The 24,010-nt window shown below is 41.1% G+C and overlaps 1 protein-coding gene across 3 annotated transcripts in view; it reads left to right on the top strand.

Moving 5' to 3' along the window:
* Positions 1-7,743: 7,743 nt before the first annotated feature.
* The window catches only part of LOC143989050 (cytochrome P450 2K6-like), a 43,150-nt gene continuing 26,883 nt past the window's right edge, over positions 7,744-24,010 (top strand). The window contains exons 1-4 of one of the 3 annotated variants that reach the window (XM_077489056.1): positions 7,744-7,897; positions 19,719-19,881; positions 22,293-22,442; positions 22,528-22,688. In XM_077489056.1, coding sequence (XP_077345182.1) covers positions 19,755-19,881; positions 22,293-22,442; positions 22,528-22,688 — 438 coding nt within the window. In that variant the 5' untranslated portion in view covers positions 7,744-7,897; positions 19,719-19,754. Of the gene's footprint in view, positions 7,898-8,134; positions 8,403-19,718; positions 19,882-22,292; positions 22,443-22,527; positions 22,689-24,010 lie in introns of those variants that run through there. The other 2 variants (XM_077489055.1, XM_077489054.1) reach the window with 2 other exon arrangements.

Raw genomic sequence — 24,010 nt, 5'->3', positions numbered from 1 at the left:
GTGTTCTCTGTATTACGGGACCCGACAATAGCCGCAAGTGATTTTAAAAGACTTTTTTTCCTGCACAAATGACACTTTGTGCAGGGACAGTTCTAAGCACCAGAAACATGTGCCCCTTCACAGGCATACTATAGATACCCCCCAGCTACGAAATTTAAAGGAATATTATACTTTTATTGTTTCACTTTAATCATTATTAAAATCACTGCTCCTGAAAAAACGGCCGTTTTTAAAACTTTTTTTTGCATTGATCCATGTCCCCTGGGGCAGGACCCGGGTCCCCAAACACTTTTTAGGACAGTAACCTGCATATTACCCTTTAAAATGAGCACTTTAGATTGTGAACGTTCGAGTCCCATAGACTTTAATAGGGTTCTAAAGTTCACACGAAGTTTAGGTCTGTTCGCAGGTTCTGGTGCGAACCGAACAGGGGGGTGTTCGGCTCATCCCTACTTACTAAGTAAGTAACTAAGGAACCTTTCCCCCCCCCCCCTTTTACTACCAAAAGCCAATATATGTTACTGGGCATGTTTAGTTTAAAGTTTAAGCTCATGCTTTACCTTGTTTCTTAACTGGTAGCTTATCCACATCCACCTTAGCAACCCAGTATGTGTTCAGTAAATAAAATATTTAAATCAAGATTGTCAATTGGTGTTACATTTTGCTCTCTTTCATATAAAAAAAGACCCTTAAAAGCAACTTGCTTAAGCCTGCCACCCTTGGACTGTTATGCTATAAGCAAAATTTTTAATTGTGCATTATTATTCTCCTTATAACATTAAATTGCTTTTTAGCAGACAGCTTTAAGTTACTTACCAAAGTATGCAGAAACCTTATACTTCAATTGCTGTTTTATTATAACTCAATTGATATCAGAAGTCTCAGAAATCCATGAAGATGAGTAAGCCTGAAAATGATCTAGTTGCTTTAATTAGCAAGAAAATACCTTAACCACTCCTTTTCTAATTATGTGTGCAGGGCTGGTAGAAAAAGAGAGGAATTAAAGGGGAGCTGTAATCTTTTAAATATTTTATAGTTATACATGTGAAAGAAATATGCCTAATGTAAAGTCTTATCAATGTGTGTTACTAAATATAACAAAAAAAGTTCTGCGCTCAAAAAAACAAACAAAAAAATCCACCCCTTCAGCGGCTGTATAATGTAAAATGTAAAAACAATAGACAGGTTGTCATGTACCTATAGGAGGAGCTTGAGCTGAGGATGGCCTCTTGCATGATTTCCACCCCTAAAAATTGAGACAGAGACTGTTAGGGCAATGGAAGGGTACATGTAGGTGGGGTGCAGCTGGGTGCTGCAGCGATAATTCACATAGTCAGGTGCAATGGAAAACTTGAATTGTATTGAAATAGAACAGGAACAGTTTGCAACAAACCCAGTGGGAAGGCTGCCCAACCGGGTGCACTTAAGGTTTCCAATAACGTGAAGAGAGCAGGTATCAGCCAGACTGACAGCATCTGTTAAGAGAGCAGAAATGCCATCTGTGCCCAAGTGGGGTGAGGTCCAAGTAGTTGTAACCTTACGCTTTCCCTCCTAATCAGGATGCTTCTCTACCACTAATGCTATCTCTACCAACTCGCAAATGCACACCAAACCTGGAAGCCAGGGTTTCAACTAGGCTCTACCTGACCAATGATAACTGCGAGAGTCACATGGGGTGTCAGCATCAAACCGGATTGCTTCCCCAGTGACCCAGGAAACCATAGAGGAACTGTGTTCCTCTCGACTTCCTCTCCAGTTACAGGGTTGTAGACTGAATCTGCCTATGCGCAGGTGGCAGGAAACTGGAACTACAGACTTGAACTTGGAAGTACTGGTGTCAGGTAAGCAGATGTATAGTGATGATGGCACCCCAAGTTCACCCAAACAAGTAAAGAGCAGAGCTGGGTCACAAGCTGAGTTTGGTAACAATGAAGCAGAAAGGCCCCAAATCATAAGTCTATTGTTTTGTAATCATGGTCAAACGTGGTCAAAAATAGCTTGACAACCTGAGACTTTCCCAATCAAAGGTCATCAGGCATAAACTGTCAAGAGGATTCCATATTGCTAAAGATGACTGAATGGTTCGGACCGAGCATGAGTTTGGCCGAACATTGGCTTTTCGGAAGTTCTCCGTACAATCTGGGGTGCAGATGATGACTCCGTAGTCGAAGCGCCTTGGGTGGACCTCTTTGCAGACATCGCTTGCCTTTTATTCATGTACATGCCGTTTTGATATCTACAAAATGTGAGTTTTCCTTTATACGCTTATTCAATAAAGTGCATTCTGTGACAGTATTACGCTATGTTGGGTTTTTATCTTTATGGTTGCATGCACAATACCATTACTCCATCTCTCACTGGATACTAATGAGGTTTTCATCCAATTGATGCGGCGGTGAAAGTTGAGTTCGCTGATTACCTACACCTATTGAATTCCATATATAAGCCTACAAGACTTGGGGGCGTACGCCTAGCTAAGTCCAAATCTTCCGGTAAGCCTCCCCCATTCTCACGGTGGTGGTGGTGATGCATGCATGAAGAGTACACTTTTGGAAGTTCCTCCTTCTGCAAATTTAATTTGGATTTCACGTTTTGGGACTTATTTCAGCACTTGCACATTTTTGAGAATAACCTGTGAAGGATTATTCCTTTGTTTATTTTTTTCACTCATATTTAATTTTACTTGTATTTAATTTAATCTAAATATTAATTCAATCTAAACATTTTTTTTCATTCGTATTTAATAGTTTGAACCTGGTTTCATGTCTAAGTATCACTAGGGAATACCCTCTGAGAATAATTTGTGAAGGACTATTCATTAATTTTTCACTTATTATTATTGTTTCACTTATATTCATTTATATTTGCATTCTATTCAATAGTTAGAACCTGGCTTCACGTTCAAGTATCACCAGGGAATATGCTTTCTTCATATTTAGTTTGAGATTTATATGGTGACACATACATTCTTATATTTCTTTGGTCATAGCGCTACTCATTTAATTTTCTGAAAACGCTTTTGCCTGATTTCCAGCAACTGCTATTAAGCCCTGGGTCCTCATTGCCAACGGAAATCATGAACCCACTCTAACCTGAGTTAAACCCCCCTATTGTTTTCAGCCAAGGAAGCTGCCATCATTGCCTCTGTTTAATCTTTAACTGCCATGATGCTGCACATGTGATCAGTTTAGATACCCGCCATTGGAGGGTTTGACAGTTTGGTTGAGAGCACAACCAATGGAAGTGTTACATTTCTGACACGTGCCGGAAATGAAACTGTTTTATGGATGGATTTACTTCTGCTTTAAGTAACTTTTAAGCTTATCTCTATTGTTTACAGACCAAAGGCTGCTTATTTACTAGGAAGCAGGTAGCAGCTTGCTTGTTATAGGTATAGCTGTCAGTCTTGTATTGTATTCCTAATATTGTAATAGTTTTATATGTAAAGCATTTTGGTTTAGTAAAAGCACAGTTATACACTGCATAGGTCTAAGAGTCCTTGCTTATACAGCAACGTAACATTACTAGATAGACACAAGAAAAACAGTCAGTAACACAGGTAGGAAACAGGCTTAACAGGAGTAAACAGGAAGGGATATTCCAGAATCAAGTCAGATGAAAGATGGAGTAATACTAGAGTTCAGCAGATTCAAGATCAGGGGTAACCAAGATACAAGCTGAAAAACCATCCAGCAATGATTCCATGCAGGGCTCACGTTTAAACCAGTATCTGTGATGGACACATGCATCCACGTGCACACTGTTGTTCTCATGTTCCTATGCACATTCTTGCAGGTTTAGTCTGGCTCCCATATCTGAAAACATGTGAATGTTTATGGGCATGAGCATGAGCCTTACAACTAGCATGATCTCTCTGATGGCTTACATGATGTTCCTGACAAAATTACAGCGTTAATAATAATCCAAAAAAACTATGGGGATATAATGGTTATACTAATGTGCTAATAATGTATGTTACTGCCTTGACCCATTCTCTGTCTGGTCCTGTTCTCCACTTTAACCACTACAATACAGGGCACTTTCGCCCCCTTCCTTCTCAGCCCAATTTTTAGCTTTCATTGCTCTTGCACTTTTAATGATAATTGCGCGGTCATGCTACGCTGTACCCAAATTCAATTTTTATTATTTTGTTTGCACAAATAGAGCTTTATTTTGGTGGTATTTATTCACAACTCACAACATTTTTTGCGATATAAGCGAAACAATAGCAGAAATTTGAAAAAAAAAACAATATTTTCTTCCTTCTATTTTAAATAAAATCCAATAAAATCGAATTTTGTCATAAATTTAAGCCAAAATGTATTCTGCTACATGTTTGGAAAAAAACTTTTAGAAGGGAAGTTTAAGGGGAAAAAAAACCTTACATTTATATTACATTTATATGCCCATCAGTGTCATCTGCCGGCTGCAGTGATCCGCTCTCCTCTCCTCAACGATGACTTCTGTGAGGAGACGAGAGCCGATTGCCTAGTAACCGGCTGTTTGTTTACATCACATGATGACTATAATTGGACACGACCGTCATGCGATCAGGAGGGCCAATCACAGAGCCCTCCTGCCGATTCGAGATGCGCCGTGAGAGGACACGAGCGCATTGGGATTGCGCCGCTGCGCGGGCACGCGCATGTGCGATCCCCCTCCTTCTGAAGGATGTTCAGGAATGTCCAGTCAGAAGTAGATGGCTCCCACCCAGCCGTATATATACATTGTCCGGGTGGGAAGTACTTAAGGCCAGTGGATCCACGTGCTCAGTGGAGAATCTGTTCCGCTCATCCCCGCTGAGCAGGCGGATGACAGGTCCGAACCTGCTCTGCTTATGCAGAGCTGACCTGGATACATGGTTTCTTATATTGCCATATGTTCCTCCACTATCTGATATTGCACTTTTTTTCTGCACCATATACCACTACTGGCTAGTTTAAGCTCAGAGAATAAAAACAGCTCTGATTGCACAATACATCATAAAATCAGCTAGAATGTATTACAATTAAAGTAAATCTCACTCACAAAATAAGTATACTGTGACCCAGTACACACAGGAGAATCACCTCCTTAAAGCGGAGTTCCACCAAAAGTGTAATTTCCACTGATCTGCTTCCTCCTCCCCTCCGGTACCACATTTGCCACCTTTCGGGGAGGGGGAGTACTGGTTTTTGACAGGTACCCTTCCACACTTCTGGGAGACGGCACTGCGGCACCTTCCCTTTGGAAGTTCAGCCCCCTTCCTCCTTCCCCCACTGCCGGGCCAATTAGAAAGCACAGCATGCTTCGTACATGCGCAGTAAGCAACCGGCTGTAAAGCCAAATGGCTTCACTGCCAGTTTCCCTTATGATGTATGCCGGCAGCAGTAACCGACAGCCAATTTGAAAATTGGTTGGGGTGCCAACATTGCGGTCTTCCGGGACAGATAATTGTATTTGTGAAAAATGGCCAGAATTTGGTATCAAGATTTGCACCTCAATAAGGTTCAATGTTTATTTTGGGTTTTATGGATTTCAAGCAGTACGCACAGAAATTCCCTGCAATTTTTGACACCCTAGGCGAAACCTAATTTTGTTGCCACACCCCTGACTCCACCCCCTTTGCCCTGCCCATGTATACCCCACCTTTTTAATGAAGCGCCCATCAAATGCAGCCTCATTAATGCCAATCAAATGCAGCCTCACCAGAGCTGTGTATAATGTGTGTGTGCGTATCTCCACACACAAGTGAGTACACCCCCCACATTTTTGGAAATGATTTTTTATATCTTTTCATGTGACAAAACTGAAGAAATTACACTTTGCTACAATGTAAAGTAGTGAGTGTACAGCTTGTTTAACAGTGTATATTTGCTGTCCCCTCAATAACTCAACAAACAGCCAATAATGTCTAAACCACTGGCAACAAAAGTGAGTACACCCCTAAGTGAAAATGTTCAAATTGGGCCCAAAGTGTCTATTTTGTGTGGCCACCATTAGCACTGACTTAACCCTGTTGGGCATGGAGTTCACCAGAGCTTCACAGGTTGCCACTGGAGTCCTTTTCCACTCCTCTGTGACGAGATTGCGGAGCTGGGGAATGTTAAAGATCTTGCGCTCCTCCACCTTCCGTTTGAGGATGCCCCACAGATCAATAGGGTTTAGGCCTGGAGACATGCTTGGCCAGTCCATCACCTTTACCCTCAGCTTCTTAAGCAAGGCAATGGTCGTCTTGGAGGTGTGTTTGGGGTCGTTATCATGTTGGAATACTGCCCTGTGGCCCAGTCTTCAGAGGGAGAGGATCATGCTCTGCTTCAGTATGTCACAGTACATGTTGGAATTCATGGTTCCCTCAACGAACTGTAGCTCCCCAGTGCTGCAGCACTCATGCAGAATATACATATAGAGCTCTATACACATACACAAGCAATTCGACAAATGAATAAAATATGCGTATGACAAGATAGCAATTAAGGAAACACCTGTCGAACATCCAAACTCTGAAGATTAACATTTAAATGGATGAAAGGAAAAAGCCTTTTTCACCTAAAACACCAAAATCAAGCTGACACGTTGAAAGCATACATAATGGTAATAAATGAATGACATGATAAATCTTATCCTTAGGTGAAGAGGTATAGGTGTAACCTAAAAAATGACATAAGTAAAAACATTTTTCATTTTGTATGTATAAAAAATATATATTTTCACACGCATCGGCAGACACACAAAAAAAAGAGAAAGAAACAAACTCTCAATGTGTGTGCATGCCGATGCATGGGGCACCAGAAAAAAACACAAACACACTCTGCAGCCATGCTGGCAACACTCATATGTATATTTCCCAAAGATAACCTCTGGATCTCGCGTGCACTCACATTCTTTGGTCCACCATGGCGAGGCCTGTTCTGTGTGGAACCTGTCCTGTTAATCCGCTGTATGGTCTTGGCCACCGTGCTGCAGCTCAGTTTCAGGGTCTTGGCAATCTTCTTATAGCCTTCATTGTGTAGAGCAACAATTCTTTTTTTCAGATCCTCAGAGAGTTTTTTGCCACAAGGTGTCATGTTGAACTTCCAGTAACTAGGATGAGAGAGTGAGAGCGATAACACCAAATGTAACACACCCACTCTCCATTTACACCTGAGACCTTGTAACACTAACAAGTTACATGACACCATGGAGGAAAAATGGCTAATTGGGAACAAAGTGGACATTTTCACTTAGGAATGTACTTACTTTTGTTGCCAGCGGTTTAGACATTGACACAACTTTACATTGTAGCAAAGTGTAATATCTTCAGTGTTGTTACATGAAAAGATATAATAAAGTATTTACAAAAATGTGAGGAGTGTACTCACTTATGTGAGATACTGTGTGTGTAAATATATTTATTTCTACACACTATGATGAGTAATTGAAAGCTTTTTGTTGAAAAAAATCTAATTAAAGATTTGAAATTGTAGTAAGTATATTAATGCACAATTTATTAATTTTGTTTAAACAACAGTGCATAAACTGCATGAAAAAAGTCGCTTTGTATTAAATGACAAAGAGCAAATTGCCACACCAAGGGACAACCTTGACATAGATCTTCTGTTTACTAAGCAAGCTAATTGGATGATTAGGTGGATGTAGACAAGTTATCAGTTAGGGAACTGGGTTAAAGTGGGAACTAAGCTTTTAAAACAAATCTTTTTTTAGCATGGAGGGTCATTTGGTAGTACAAACTTTATAAGTCTGTACACTGACTGCAGCTAATGCACAGTACAATGTATAGTCTTGTCCCATTCCTGATATCAGCGTGCATGGGTGGTAGTTATTTCGTCCGTAACCATCCAATGGATTAAGCAAGAAGATGTCAAAGCTGGCAAGAGGAGAAGGGAAAAGGCAGTGGCAATGACACAGTTGAGGAGAGGTGTGTAGTTTAACTTAGAAAGAACTGTATTACAGAAAATGTAGTAGAAGATTCATCTGCCCTTTGGCACCTGGTATATTCCCCTCTCTGATGAATCAAGTAAAATTGTTCTTCTTAAAACTAAGTTTGTATTATTTTTTTAAATCTTAAACTTACCATTTCTTAATATAGTTTGTTATTAACTTTCACAGTTCTGGTCTTATCACTGGATTAAAGGTGAAAGACCTCTTTCTCTTATGAAAGACAGAAAATGAATAACCTATTCACTAGCTGTTCACTAGCTGCCAACTTCTGGCTTTTCCAATAGCTAATAGCAACAATGGATTTAGGATTCTCTGTAGCTACATACACTGTGTTGGCCCTATCTATATTATATATCCTTAATATATTGTATCAGTGGAACAAAGGCAATGTCAAAAATTTTCCTCCAGGACCATGGGCTTTGCCACTCATTGGAAATTTACATATTATGGATTTAAAGAAGCCACATTTTACTTATCTAGAGGTAAGGCAACCTGTGTACCCAAAATTACATCATAGTTGGCATGCATTGTTTTACTTGGCAAAGGCATTTGGCTTGAATGGAAGCTTTACAAAAATGGAAGGAATGTTAATGCAATTAAAATATTAACATATTCAACCAATGTTTTACATTTTTGTGCAATTACTAGCATTCCTTTTATATTTTAATTATTAAGAAAGAATGGAAGGGTTTGCTTCCCCTGCTGGAGCAAATTGGATCATGGCTTTATTGGGTTTTGATTTCTTGTGGATCAACTGTGGATAAATGATTTTGTGTGTGGAACTTTTCTATTTGTTTTTTTTTTTTTGGTTGAACTAGATTGACTTGTGTCTTTTTTTCATCCTAATTGCTATGTAACTGTGTAACTAATACAGAGAACTGTTGCCTTAAAAAAAATTGTATGTAAAATTCTGTAAAATGTATAATATTGAAGCATTTAACTATTCTGTTATCTTTCATCTGTAATTCTGTAACTTCAAATTACATATGGGTAATATATTTATATATAATATTATAAAAACACAGTTCCTGAACTGAATCATGACATAAAGAAAATAAGCAGATATTCTGGCCAGAAAATTTGTGGGATACTACTAAACCCATTAATGAGGAGTGAGTGAACAAGCACCAACCTGCACAAATATCCAAATTGGCAAAATGTATGACAAAGTTTTATGAAAAATATGTGGCAATAATAAAAATGTGCATAGTTACATAGTTGATCTGGTTGAAAAAAGACACAAGTCCATCCAGTTAAACTAAGACAGAAAGAAAAATGGTTCAGCCAAAACTTTTTTTGGATAGAGTAGAAAGTGTAGAAGAGAAATATCTCCACCTAAGCACCTGTTCCAAAGAACTATCAATGGAGAATCCTTCTTACCTACTGTTGTGTCATTGAGATAGGAAGTGAGGGAAAAGAAAGACAACAATAACAACTTTTCAAACCCTTTATCACATCATCCAAAAGTATGAAAACTTAAAAAAAAAAAAAAAAAAAGTAATCAGGCAAGTAGCTTTTTTTAGTGGGAGATCATCAAAGTTATCAGCTTTGTTTCTATCAATGCATGTATTAATTATTTTAAAACTGAAACTCCAATCTTTTTGGGGAGGTATATTTTTCCAAATTTTTGTTGCTAAAGCCTGTTTTTATTTTGGGGTGCACAGCGTACACATGTTGACACCAGCAAAGCTGCTTTATCGCTCATATTTGTGCAATAAAACTGTGTGCACCAAAGCACCACAACTTTATAGCTGTCATTAAATTTAGCCAATCCCGGGGGGGCGTGGCTAGCCAGCGAGAGGAATGGAAGCCTAACTCCGCAGCTCCTCCGTCAGGAGTAAGCATCCAGTGACACCAGCCAGCGAGATCATCTCATCCACCTACACTATCGTTCAGGACACCACGGTGAACAAAATGAGCGCATCCAGGAAGAGATTCACTGACCGCCGGCCCCAGAAACTCACAAAGTTTGCATACAAGCCGGTGGAGCGGGCCGCGACTTTCCAAGATGGCGCCGGCTGGTCAGCGCCACGATCGGCATACACGGATTTACCGGACGCATCCCCCGAGGACCAGGCGAGTACAGACAGCCCCTCCACACCACCCCGCAATTAAGAGTCTGATGCAATTTTAAGCAGCCCAGCCAAAGCTAAAATGCAGCTAGATGCACTGCCGCAGTGGGACCACGGCCCACAAATCAAGGCCCGGGCTCCCCCTCCCTTCTTATCTAACCAGGCCCTGCAATCCTCCATGGCCACGTTCCCCACAGCGGGACAGCCTGTGCTCGACACAACCCTAAAGGAGATGCTTCTCTCCCTTCAGTCCTCCCTCATGACTGACTTCTCCTCCCTGTTCACAAGAATCTTGTCAGACCTACATGTCATGGCGGATAGAGTGACGAACACTGAACGAGGCCTAGCTGACTGCACGCATACAGTCAACGACATTATTGACACATGTCAGGACCTTAAAGAAGAGCACCAGTGGATACGCGCTGACCTTGAAGACCGTTCCCGCAGGAACAACGTGAGACTGAGGGGGGTACCTGAAAATATACCCCCTGCAGACCTGCCGTGTTATGCGAAAGAATTGATCCTCACGATTGTTGCTGGAGCGTCCCCACGAGATTTAATTATCAACAGAATACACAGGATCGCTAAACCATCCCATTTGGCAGCCTAGGTCCCTAGGGATGTTCTGATGAAAATACACTTTTACCACATCAAGGAACGAATGCTGACAGGTACCAAGGACAGAACACCTCTGCCAGCTCCATACATGGGGATACAATTTTTTTCTGACCTGTCTAAGTACACCCTGCAGCTGAGACGCACACTAAACCCCATCACAAAGGGGCTCCAGAACCACAGGATCCCATATAAGTGGAGATATCCAGCCACACCCCTGATCACAAAAAATGGCCAACCCCACATTGTGGGTGATCTGACAAAAGGGCTGAAACTCCTCCATACCTGGGGGATCCTGATTGATCCTCCTACCCCTCCTACGCAACAGGGGGGCCTACATGGACTGCGCACCACCCTGGATCTCGTTCCTTCCTGAACAGTACCTCTATACCAGTCGCTCCTGGCATATCATCGCCTGTTAGGCTCCTAGGAGATTTAGCATGCTTACTGTAGACTTTTGTTTGGTTTTTATTTTTTTCTTCTTCTCATTGCTTCTCTCCAGTGTTTCAAACTTTGTTCTCCCCCACCTGGAGGCTAGAGTGCTCAGAAGCACCCCTCCACACACCTGCCAATCTCCTCAGGCTCTCCGCAATTCTGATCTGCGTGTTTCACACAGAAGTACAACCTGCGACATCCCCAGCAAACCACCTGCTGTACTCCCGCTACAATTAATACCTGACTATATACTCTACTAATTGTTCTGAATTGCTCTATCCGCAGCTGCTTATCTGTCCCTTCAACAGAACCTCTGGACTGCCGCAAAATCACACCGGGACCTCGAGGAGCCAAGTGGACCCCCCCCCACCTAAACGTGAGTGCCTTTCCATTAATTATTTGACATCTAATCTCCACGATGACGCTAACTGTTGTCTCATTGAACGTTAATGAGTTCAACCATCCGGCTAAACGCCACTCACGGTGGCAGACTACTACCGCATTACACAGTGATATCCTCTGTATAAAGGAAACCCACCTACTGATGTCAGATACACCACTTTGCAATAACAGTCAATACCCCGGATCCAACATTAGACTCCACTTCAACTGCAAAAAGACACTGATCACCTCTGGATTGCTTCCTTTCCACCCATGACCTATATGACGTCTGGAGATGTCATCATGGTTCTGAACGGGACTTCACCTTCTTTTCCGCCAGAGATCAGGCATATTCGAGAATAGACCTGTTTCTGATCGATAAATGGGCACTACAAAAATTATCTCACTCTGAGATCCACACCACCACATGGTCGGACAGTGCCCCAATATCTATTTCAATCGAAGAATCCTTCCCCAGATCAAACACATATCTCTGGAGAGCAAACAATTCTATTCTTCAAAATGAAAATTACGCTCCGGAGATCTCAAATCACCTCACTGATTTCTTCTCGATTAACGAGGGAACCGTGTCTGACCCCAGCGTGGTGTGGAGTGCCCACAAAGCCTATATTAGGGGTGTATTAATCAACATAAGTTCCTGACATAAAAAGAGGAGGACATAGCGCATTGACGAATTAATAGCCCACATTGCAGCACTGGAGCTGGAACACAAATCCAACCCCAGAAGCTCACTGACCGATCATCTAGTAGCTTCTAGACAGAAACTTAAAACCATACTACTTCACTCCTACGAATTCCTCCAAAGAAAAATGAAAGCGACTTCATACTCCACTTCCAACAAAGCAGGGAAACAACTTGCCCGATACCTCAAGGGCAGTCGCGCCAAGACTAAAATCAACCAACTTCTCCACCCCCATTCAAAACGACCCCTTAGCAACCCTCAAGACATAGCCGATGCTTTTCGCACCTATTACGGCAACCTCTATAACTTGAATCAAGAAGCCCATACCCCTCAACCAATACAGGAGGACATGGACAGATTCCTTCAAAACTTGAATTTACCAACCCTGACTGATGACCAACTGGACTCCCTTAACACCCCTTTTACTGACCTAGAAATTTGGAAAATCATTCAATCACTTCCAACTAGCAAAGCCCCTGGCCCTGACGGCCTGTCCGGAGAGTACTACAAACAATACACTTCACAGCTCATACCTCATCTCACAGCACTCTTTAATCGCGCTGCCTCCTCCTCCGCCTTTCACAAAGAATATGTGAATGCTTTAGTCATAACGTTACCAAAGCCAGGGAAGGAGTCGAATTTCCCCCAAAATTTTCGCCCAATTTCCCTACTCAATCTCGATCTCAAGATGTCAAAACCATAGCCAACAGATTAATAGACATAATGCCCAAACTCATCCATCATGACCAGACGGGATTTACAAAAGGTAGACAAGATTCCGACGCAACCAGAAAGATGATGAACCTCATTCACCACGCGGCATCCACTGGAACGCCTTCTCTCTTTAGAAGCAGGGTCCACTGGTCATACCTTCAGAAATTTGGATTTCAGGGTCAAATTCTGAAAGCTATCATGGCCCTGTACTCGAACCCTGAAGCCCGGGTATTCACAGAAAATATGCTATCCTGCCCCTTCACCATCACTAATGGCACACGCCAAGGTTGCCCCCTTTCCCCCCTCATCTTCAATCTAATCATGGAACCCTTAGCTGAACATATTCGGTCCAACCCTGTCATCTCAGGAGCTCAAATTGGCCCAACTTCCCATAAAATCAGCTTATTCACGGGCAAAGTTATCCTGTTTCTCACCAACCCGACTTCTTCCCTGGCCGAAGTACAAAAGTTGTTAACCTGGTTTAGCTCTGTATCGTACTACAAAGTAAACGAGACAAAATCAATCATCCTGGACATCAATATTGACGTAACCACGAAAAACCTCCTACAACTACAATATCCCTTTCAATGGGCTAATGTGACTATTCCATACCTATGTATCCACTTACCTAGATCTCTTAAGCAACTATACGCATCTAACTTTCTCCCACTACTACGCGACATCCAACAGTCCTCACAGGACCTAGCAAAATGTGAACTATCCTGGTCTGGCAAACTAGCCGTCTTTAAAATGACGTGTCTGCCCCAAATTCTGTACTACTTTAGGACACTCCCTATCCCACTACCCTCCTCATTCTTTTGCTCCCTCCAAATGACCTACAATCTGGTCTGGTAAGAAACCCAGATGCGCCCAAACAACCCTGATAAAACACAAACTAGCTGGAGGCATGGGCTCCATAGACTTCAACGACTACTACTTAGCGGCTATTCTCCCTAACTGGTTCTGCCCAAATTCGAATACACCATGGGTACACCTAGAACAACACGCACTCAATAACGCTGACCTGAAAAACTGGTTACTAAGCACCCCTCTAGGGACCTTAATTCCGTCTTATCTACCCCAATAATGAAAGCCTCCGTCCAAGCTTGGAAAACAGTGACCACACCCTCGGGGGACAACCTGGCTTCCCCCCTCTTTAGCACCCCCCTAGAGTCTCTCACACACTTGACTCCAGATCTCCCAGTAACACCTTGGATCTACAAGGGTATATGCACCATCCAACACCTAATTCAAGACAAACGTTTTAAATCCTTTACCCAACTTCAATCCGAATTTGGCCTCCCCCCCACCGAACACTTCACCTTCATGCGCATCCGACACTCCATTCCAGATACACTACTTCCACTATATACTGTCCATCCCACTACTTGGACTTTCCTCACCAACCCAACCTCAAAAATTAAAGGCATCTCCCACTTCTATAAACTACTTCACAGAAAGGTCACATACATTAAATTACCTGCTCATTGTAAATGGGAAGCAGACCTCACATGAACGTATAATGAGGACCAATGGCAAACCGTTGAGTAGTTGAGTAGCTGACATGATTTTTCTTCTGTCTCCCAGATGCACCATCCTCTTCCCTTTCTGCTAATCCTGCAATAGCCCTGCAGACTGGCTATGAAGAATCTGTGGAGCTATTTGGTCACATGATTGCTGGCTTGCGGCATTAGCATGATCAACATAATGATGGAATGAGGACGATAGTATCATGACCATAGATGGAGAGGAGGGTTCAGAAACACAGCAGCCAAGCTACATCAAGCAGGGTGCAGTAAGGCTGGGTTCACATCGCAGTACGTAGTGGCTCACAGCAGGGGTCTGGTGTGTCTCCATTCACTGTCTCAAGTCCGATTTAGGCCTGTATTTTGGTCTGAATTCAGACATGAAAAGGACCAGAAGACGCACAGTATGCCTGTGCAATTCACTCCGGAGCAGTTTCGGAGATGTGTGAACTGGCTCCATAGTCACAATAGCTCCATAGTCACAATCTCCTGACACTCAAATTGGATGTGGGGAAACCTGAATCCAATTTGCAATAGTGTGAACCCAGTCTAACAGTCAATGTTCTTGCAGCTAGAGCGTACTGCAAAGTAAGAGGGGGTGGCTGATGAACTGGTAGACCACACAGTGGCAAGAGCAGGGGCAGCTTGCAGAGGACTGGAGGGAGTGGTCACCCCAATCTAACTGGCATCAATTCCCCACAGGTTCAGGCTACTGCTAATCCCCTCTCTGATTCTCTGTCAACAGAACTGCTGCAGCTTGCAGCCTCTGTCCACACTGTTTCAACCATTAACAAACCATTAGGATACTAAGTACATGAGGAAACATATGACTCTGCAGCAAGCTTGAAGAGAGCAGCAGTTCAATGTGATAAGTCAGCAGCAAGTCCTCCTTGGTTTTCACTTCCTGCATCTCCCCTCTACAAAATTATCCTCCTGTTTCCTCTGTAACATCTGCAGACCCCCAAGTGATGGGGGAAAGTCTCCCAAACTTATTGCAAGTTTGTCAAAACTGCTGGATATCTAATTGCTCCCATTTCAGCTAATAAAATCAGCTCCCTTCTGCAAGGATATGGAGTGTGCTACACCACAGTGGCAGTTACCCAGCCATCATTATTTTGCCAAGAAGGCCATATTTTGCTCTTCACCAGCATGTGGAAGATAATGTTTGTGTCAATGTACCACACTATCAGCAACAGGGCATACATGACCATGGACACGTGTATCTTAGATTGCATGTCTGGTGGCAGTAGCCACACTGGGCCAAAGCCATTGGTAGCTATGCAGGCAAAGGATGAAAGACAAGAAAAAACAGTAAGGCCGCGTACACACGGGCGGATTGTCTGCCCAACTAAGTTCGTCAGACAATCCGACAGACAGTCCGTTCAAAATTTGAATGAACGGACTTGACCACACACGATGAGCAGACAGTCCGCTGAAAGCGTGCGTGATGACGTGTACAGCACGTACGACGGGACTAGAAAAACGACGTCCTATACACTGCAATGCAACCGTCGGCCGTGTAAATCCTTTCTGAGCATGCGCCATACTTAGTCCGTCCAACTTGCCTACACACGAGCGGACTGTCCGCTGAAACCAAGTTTGGACGGACAAAACCAGGTTTGAACGGACAAAATTACGGAAATTCCGTAAGACTTTGTTCGTCAGACAGTCCGCTGAAAAAGTCCGCTGAAGCCCACACACGAGCCCATTGTCCGCTGAAACGCGGTTCAGCGGACTAAGTTGGACAGACAATCCGCCCGTGTGTACGCGGCCTAAGAGGTCTTCTATGGTAAAAAGCAACAAGAACATCAAAATTCCAAGACTAGGTGGAAGCTACCCTCCTCAGATGTGGTAATCCAATAGGAACTATGCAGACAAAACAAAAGCCACTCCTCCACTGTATATTGTATATTGAGTTCCATTTTTGAGCTATTAACTTAAGCGCCTGAAACAGACTTCTTAATATTGTAATATAAACACTGTGTAGGATCCAAAATTCCTCTACCATGTTTAACAAGCATAAGCCCAGATCTAATGGCAATTTTATTTATAGCAAACTATTAATAATCTCAATTACCCCCTGCCAGTACCGATGCAGTTTGGGACATTTCCATAACATATGATTAAGATTTGTGGGTGCACCCTTACATCGAGGATAGAAAGAAGAGTCCCTATGTTTCCATTTAAATAATTTCCCAGGAGTATGATGCACCCTATGTAAAATAAATAATTGTGTTAACTTTTGTTTTGTAGATAAAGATAGGCCAGGAAATGTAGACAAGGCCATTGACCATTGATTGGTCCCAGATCACGTGCCCATTGAGCCCTTGTTGGTATAACTACTGAATCTTGAAATTTATTACACAATACCCCATATAGTCATGATATAAGTCCTTGTTTATGTACCTTAGAATCTAGTAATGAAATTAGTGTTGACTTTTTTAGTTTTAATTCACAAGAGCTGAGCCGTGCTTTTATAGCATGTATAAGCTTAAGGTATTGAAAAAAACTATTCTTTAGAATTTCATATTCTTCCATTACTTGAGTAAAGGATTTTAAACTATCCTGAAATAATTGCATCAGGTATCTTAACCTTAACCTCAGAAATAAAGACACCATGGACTATTGGGTGTCCAGGCTGGGCCACTTGCTGGATATGGTACAGGATGGCATCATTAATATGTCCTTCCACCTCTCCTGGCCTATTCAGATGCTCCAACACTGTAAAGGTGCCACACAATGTTTCTGCAGCTTAGCTTCAGGTGCAAAATGTGTTATGCTTACTGCAAATGTCTGAATAATTGCAGCCTATTCTGGTTCTCCGGTACTGAAAAACTGCCACACAATATTTCTGCAGCTTGACCTGAGATCCAAAATTTCTTATATATAATGTAAGATAAATTTTGCTTTGTACCTTAAAGTTTCTGGCTCATTCCTGTGCTGTGGAACTGTAAAGATACTGCACAATATTCTGCAGCTGATCCTCAGCTGCAAAATTTCTTTTGATTTGATGCAGGATAAATGTTGCATTGTGCTATAATTTGCAGCCTATGCCAGTGCTCCAATGCTTAAAAATGTTTGTGGTTTTTGTCTCTCAGATAATTTGTTCTCAGGTAATACATTACATTTTTTTCAAGATAAAACCTGCCTTGTCTCTCAATCTTATATTGTGGCCTAACCAAGCTACTTACATACTGTCCAGCCACTATAAAATATTTGTGGCTTTTATCTATTAGATAATATGTTCCAATGTTTATTTCAAGTTAAAACCTGCTCCATCTCTCCCTCTTATATTTCAATCTAACCAAGCTGTTTACATATTGTCCAGTCACTGTACAAAGTTTGTGGCTATTGTCTCTCAGACAATGCAATGTAATTTCGGTTAGATAAGACATATATAAAAAAAAATAAAGTGATTGTAAAGGCTTGTTTTTTTTTTAATAACAAACTTTCATACACACAAACTGTCATACTTACTTCCATTGTGCACCTCATTTTGCACAGAGTGGTCATAATCCTTGACTTCTGGGGTCCCTCGGTGGCTCTCGTGGCTCCTTCTCACTTCAGATAATCCCCAAGGAGAAGTGCTCTTCCGGGGGATTACCTTGCGGGCGCGCTCCTGAGTCCAGCATTTGCATCCACAGACATGAATGCTGGACTCGGCCCCCCTCCCCCCCGGGAACCCCATCATTGGATTTGATTGACAGCAGTGGGAGCTAATGGCTGTGCTGCTATCATGCTATCCAATCAAGAGTCGGGACCCTGTGGATAGAGGGACATCACATCCCCGCCAAGGAGATGAAGGGCTCAGATAAGTAAAACGGGGGCCTAAGGGGCCAGTGACTGCCAGGTGTTTTTTCACCATAATGCATAGGAGGCATTAAGGTGATAAAACACGAGGGTTTACAACCCCTTTAACAACCTAATCATCCTAGATGTTAACACCTTCCTGGACAGTATCATTAGTATAGTGATAGTGCATATTATTAGCACTGATCACTGTAATAATGTCACTGGTGATGTCATTGCCAGTTAGTTCCCCCCAGTATCAACTAGTGTCAGATTGATCGACACACTATCACAGTCCTGTTATAAGTTGCTGATCGCCGCCATTACGAATATAAAAAATAAATGATTACAAATTTCAGAACATATAGCATAGTTTGTAGAAGCTATAACTTTCATGTAAATAAATCAATATATACTTATTGTGATTTTTTTTACCGAAGACATATAGCAGAATATATTTTGGCCAAAATTTATTAAGAGATTTTATTTATATTTGTATTTTTTTAAAGATATGTTTTATAGCCGAAAGTAAAAAATATAATTTTTTTCCAAAATTGTCAGTTTTTTTGTTTATAGTGCAAAAAATACACAAAAAACAGAGGTGATACCAAAAAAAGAAAGCTCTATTTGTGTGAAAAAAATGACATAGATTTGGTTTGGGTACAACATTGCATGATCGCACAATTGTCAGTTAATTCATTTGTTACCTAAACTTCATATTGCTGATATGTGTCTAATGTACCATGTACTGTACTTGTATGAGAAAATATCCTGTTCTTTGTATTGCTTCCTTAATATGAAATCCCTGATGTTCCTGCCAGTCCCTCTGCTTTCCTATTAAAAACTGACCACACCAAGCAGGAGAGCACACCGGTTTTCTGCTATGTTGGGAACTCAGCATGCTCTCGTCCAGTGATCAGACCTATGCTGACATGTCCCCACTGCACAGCCATTCGCTCGGAAGCTCAGTGTACTGCTGCTTCTCCTCCCCCCAGCTTTAATGCAACTGATAAGAGAGGGAATGTGATCACTTCTATAAAAGGGGAAAATGTATTTTAATGTATTTTATATCTATACAAAAATTTTTTGCCTTTAATTTCTAAGTAGGGCAATGCCAAATACCAAAAAATAGCCTGGCCATAAAGGGAGTCAAATCTTCCGGAGCTGAAAGCAAATTTGTAGTTTTTAATGAAAAATGTGAAAGTAAAAAAAAAAAAGTTAATGTGTATCAAAAAAGGTAACTTCCTCAGAATAAAAGTCTGTACCCTGCAGAAATCTACAGGTGAAGGTTTGTGTGATATGAGAGAAAACCACAGTCACTCTACAGCAGCCTGAAATGTTGCTTACATACTGTAGGTACTACAACTACAGACTTGTAGGAAGCAATACTCACACTTCTTCTATTTTGATTGGGCAGAGGGGAGATGATTCTGGAGAACATAGCAATAGCAGGAACATTGCACTTCACCTCTTGTAGGTTGCATTATTAGATTTATATTTCTTCAGTGGGGGGAAAAATTATAATGTAATGTTCTTTATTTATTTTTGTTTGTTTTCTCTAAGCTTGCAAAGAAATATGGCCCAATTTTTAGCGTTCAAATGGGTACAAACAAAATAGGGGTATTGGCTGGATATGAAACCGTGAAAGATGCTCTCGTCAATTATGCTGAAGAGTTTGGAGGAAGAGGGAAAACTCGAATATTCCAAAACATTGACAAGGATTTTGGTGAGTCCATTTTTTGACAGATGTGCTTTAAAGCTAAACTTTAGACTGTACATCCTTAAATGTATATTTTTAAATTCAAGTAAGTGAATTAAAGAGGTTGTAAGGCCCCGTTCACACCTATGCAAATTAGATGCGGCTTACACCGCATCCAATTTGCAGGACATTTCAAAATACATAAATTTTAATGAGGCTGGTTCATATATTTGTGGTGCATCCGCACTCCGCATTGCACAAAAAACGTTTGCGTTTTCTAGGCAGTGCGGACCGGCTCAGGTGCGAATTCAGGCCATTTATCTTCTATGGGTACGCATCTGATTCGCAGATGTGTTCCGCTGTGAACAGAATAAAATACTGAAGCAATCATAATTTGGTAAGTGATTGAACATAATTTGGTATCAGCCTGTAGCAAAACCATGCTTAGTATGGAAGAGGCAGAACCAGCATAACAAAGCAATCAGATGTGCTTATGTTGTAACTAGGGATGGGCCTAACACCCCCCTGGTTTGGTTTGCATCCAGAACATGAGAATGGACTGAAAGTTTGCGTGAACATTCAAACACCATTAAAGTCTATGGGACTCGAACGTGAGAAATCAAAAGTGCAAATTTTAAAGGCTAATATGCAAGTTATTGTCCTAAAAAGGGTTTGGGGACCCGGGTGCTGCCCCAGGGGACATGTACCAAAGGGAAAAAAAAGTTTTAAAACGGTTGTTTTTTCGGGAGCAGTGATTTTGATGATGCTTAAAGTGAAAAAATAAAAGTGAAATATTCCTTTAAATATCGTACCTGGGGGGTGTCTATAATATGCCTGTAAAGTGGCACATATTTCCCATGCTTAGAACAGTCCCTGCACATTTCGAAAGGAATAAAAGTCATTTAAAACAGCTTGAGGCTTTAATGTAATGTCGGGTCCCAGCAATATGGATGCAAATCAGTGAGACAAACGGCATGGGTACCCCTCCAGCTCATTACCAGGCCCTTTGTATGGATATCAAGGGGAACCCCGTACCCAAATAAAAAAAAAGAAAAGGCGTGGTGCCCCCAGGCCCTATATACTCTGAACAGCAGTATACAGGCGGTCCAAACAAGACAGGGACTGTAGGTTTGTTCCTATGTAGAATCTGTTTGTAGTTTGGAACAGGTACATTTTTTAAGTGTAATTCCAGCCCAAAAATCTACAGTATTTTAAAACTTTTTGGAAAACATAGGGAAGGGTTATCACCCCTTTAACATTTGTTTTGCTGTCTGTGCCCCTGTTCAGAAGATTTCCCTTCACTTTCTGTCCCAATGATAATTGGATTTTGAAAAGTTGGGGTTTTTAAGGGAAACAAGGATTGGTGATAAATCCATGGAGGAGACATCTTTTTCCCATATTAACTCTTACAGGAGAGAATTTCCCTTCCTGGGGTAGATTTCCTCTCTCACTTCCTGTTGTCTCCCTCCGTTTGAAAGTAGGAGTTGTTTGTAAGTCGGATTTTTGAAAATAGGGACCGCCTGTATATACTATACAGCCTGCCCTATACACTCTACGGAAATTTGGGCCTTAGGTGTTGGTGGTACCAGAACACTGAAAATATAAAATTCTGAGTTGACACCAAGGTAGAAAATGAGGGGAAATCTTCCAACAGGGACACCTGTTCCAATGATTACTAAGAGGGGATTTTCCACACTTTAGTGAGATTTCTACCCCCTTAAGTTGAATCTATGGGATGGAAGTAATGGGGGGTTTAGATAATGGGGCACAAGTTAAAAAAAAATAGTAGGGCTTTCAAACTTTCTGTACTTTATGAAACATAAAAATGAAAAACGTAAAATTTTTATATACTTTTAACTCTGGGCAAACATTAAAACTAAAATTCAACACACACACCATTATGCCATTTGTTATTGGAACAAGTACTCCTAAGCCCATACCTGAATCCTGCCTGTTGATCCACTGGCATGCTTTTTCTGCTAATTGGGACCAATAATCCACAACTGCAGTCTGGATCTGCCACTCAACTATCTTGTTTCTAACTCTCACTGTGATGTCATCATGCCACTGATGCACAGCCAATGGAGAATACCTGCATTTCCAGGTAGAGACATAGGCACCCAAAGAGGGACACTTCCAATTTGCAGCGATAAAGATGAAAACCCAGTGACTATGTATTTAGGGGAGTATTTCTGGCATTATTTATTTATTTATTTATTGACTACTGTTGGAGGGTTTTGCTAAATGAGGTGGGGGAATGTTTAGTGGGGGGGTGGGTACTGGCCACAAATTGGCTAACAAGTACTTGTAATACTTTTCTACCAAAAAAAATGTAGGGAAAAATCTTCCAAAATATAAAATATAAATACATACCTCCATGCCAATAGGGTGTCTGCTGTCTAATTAAAGATATACACTCACAATGTTGAATTTCTCAGGACTTGCTCACTCACGTGGTGAAAACTGGAAGGTGATGAGAAGATTTACACTGACAACCTTGCGTGATTTCGGAATGGGGAAAAGTCCTGTTGAAGAGAGCATTATTGAAGAATGTTCTTACCTAATTAAAGGTTTTGAATCTTTAAAAGGTAACATTTGGTTACAAAATAGACAATTCAATTTCCTGCCCCAGCATTATATGTTTTTGACTTTTTCTTTAAATTCTCATCACAGGAAAGCCATTTGATAATAGGATGATGTTAAATGCTGCAGTGGCTAATATCATTGTGTCATTATTAATTGGACACCGAATGGACTATGAAGATGAGCAATTTAAGAGACTTTTGAGTTTGATTTCAGAAAATATTAAACTTTTAGGAAGTCTTATGGTTGGGGTAATATATATTTTTTTAAATATTCACCAATCTTTATTTAGCATAACATAGCTACTAATATTAAATATCACCCAGAGAATAATTGTTATCATCAGCATAAATGTGTATTCCGACATGTACAGGTGTTATTACACTTTGTGGTAAAGTAGTGTGCATTCATGGAAGGGTTTCATTTATCAGTTCAGTTCAGTTCAACCAACAATGCAGCTTCCTGGCAATTGGTGAGTAACTTGTTAACTTGTTACTGAACATCTGAAGGGCTCGAGAAACCGTATGTCTCCCAAATAAGGCCATCATTTATGCCCTATGCGAGAATGACAATGATTGTTAAAAAAAAAAAAAATACTTTACTTTGCTACAATTTTTTTTATTTTTTACACACATGTTGAAATCAGTGCTTTTTTTTAGAAATTACTTTAACTGCTTCAGCCCTGGAATATTTTACCCCCTTCTTGATCAGAGCACTTTTTGGGATTTGGCACTGCGTCGCTTTAACTATCAATTGCGCGGTTGTGCGACGTTGCACCCAAACAAAATTTACGTATTTTTTTTCCCACAAATAGAGCTTTCTTTTGGTCATATTTGATCACCTCTATGGTTTTTCTATTTTTTGTGCTATAAACAAAATAACAGTGACAATTTTGAAAAAAAAGCAATTTTTTTTTTACTTTTTGCTATAATAAATATCCCCCCAAGATATATAAAAATAATTCATTTTTTTCCTCAGTTTAGGCTGATATATATTGTTCTACATATTTTTCATTAAAAAAATCACAATAAGCATATATTGATTGGTTTGCGCAAAAGTTATAGCATCTACAAAATAGGGGATAGTTTTATGGCATTTTTTTTATTATTTGTTTTTATTAGTAATGGCAGCGATCTGTGATTTTTATCATGACTGCGACATTATGGCAGACACTTCGGACACTTTTGACACTATTTTGGGACCATTGTCATTTATACATTGATCAGTGCTATAAAAACACCCTGATTACTGTGTAAATGACACTGGCAGGGAGGGGTTAAACACTAGGGGGCAATCAAGAGGTTAAATGTGTCCTAGGGAGTGATTCTAACTGTGGGGGGGTGGGCTACTACTGACATGACAGCGATCACTGCTCCCGATGCCAGGGAGCAGTGATCACTGTCATGTCACAAGGCAGAATGGGGAAATGCCTTGTTTACATAGGAATCTCCCCGATCTGCAGCTACCTGACATGATCGCCGGGAGTCCGGGGGTACAGGTACGCCCATTTGCCCACCGCTGCCATTGTGCCGATGTATATCGGCATGCCGGGGTTGGCAAATAGTTAAACTCT

This window comes from Lithobates pipiens, unplaced genomic scaffold (genome assembly GCF_037356315.1).
Source record: "Lithobates pipiens isolate NorthernLeopardFrog02 unplaced genomic scaffold, aLitPip1_a1.2 Scaffold_18, whole genome shotgun sequence".
NCBI lineage: Eukaryota > Metazoa > Chordata > Amphibia > Anura > Ranidae > Lithobates > Lithobates pipiens.
Note: the sequence above shows the minus strand (reverse complement) of the source record. Positions and strands in the feature narration are given on the sequence as shown.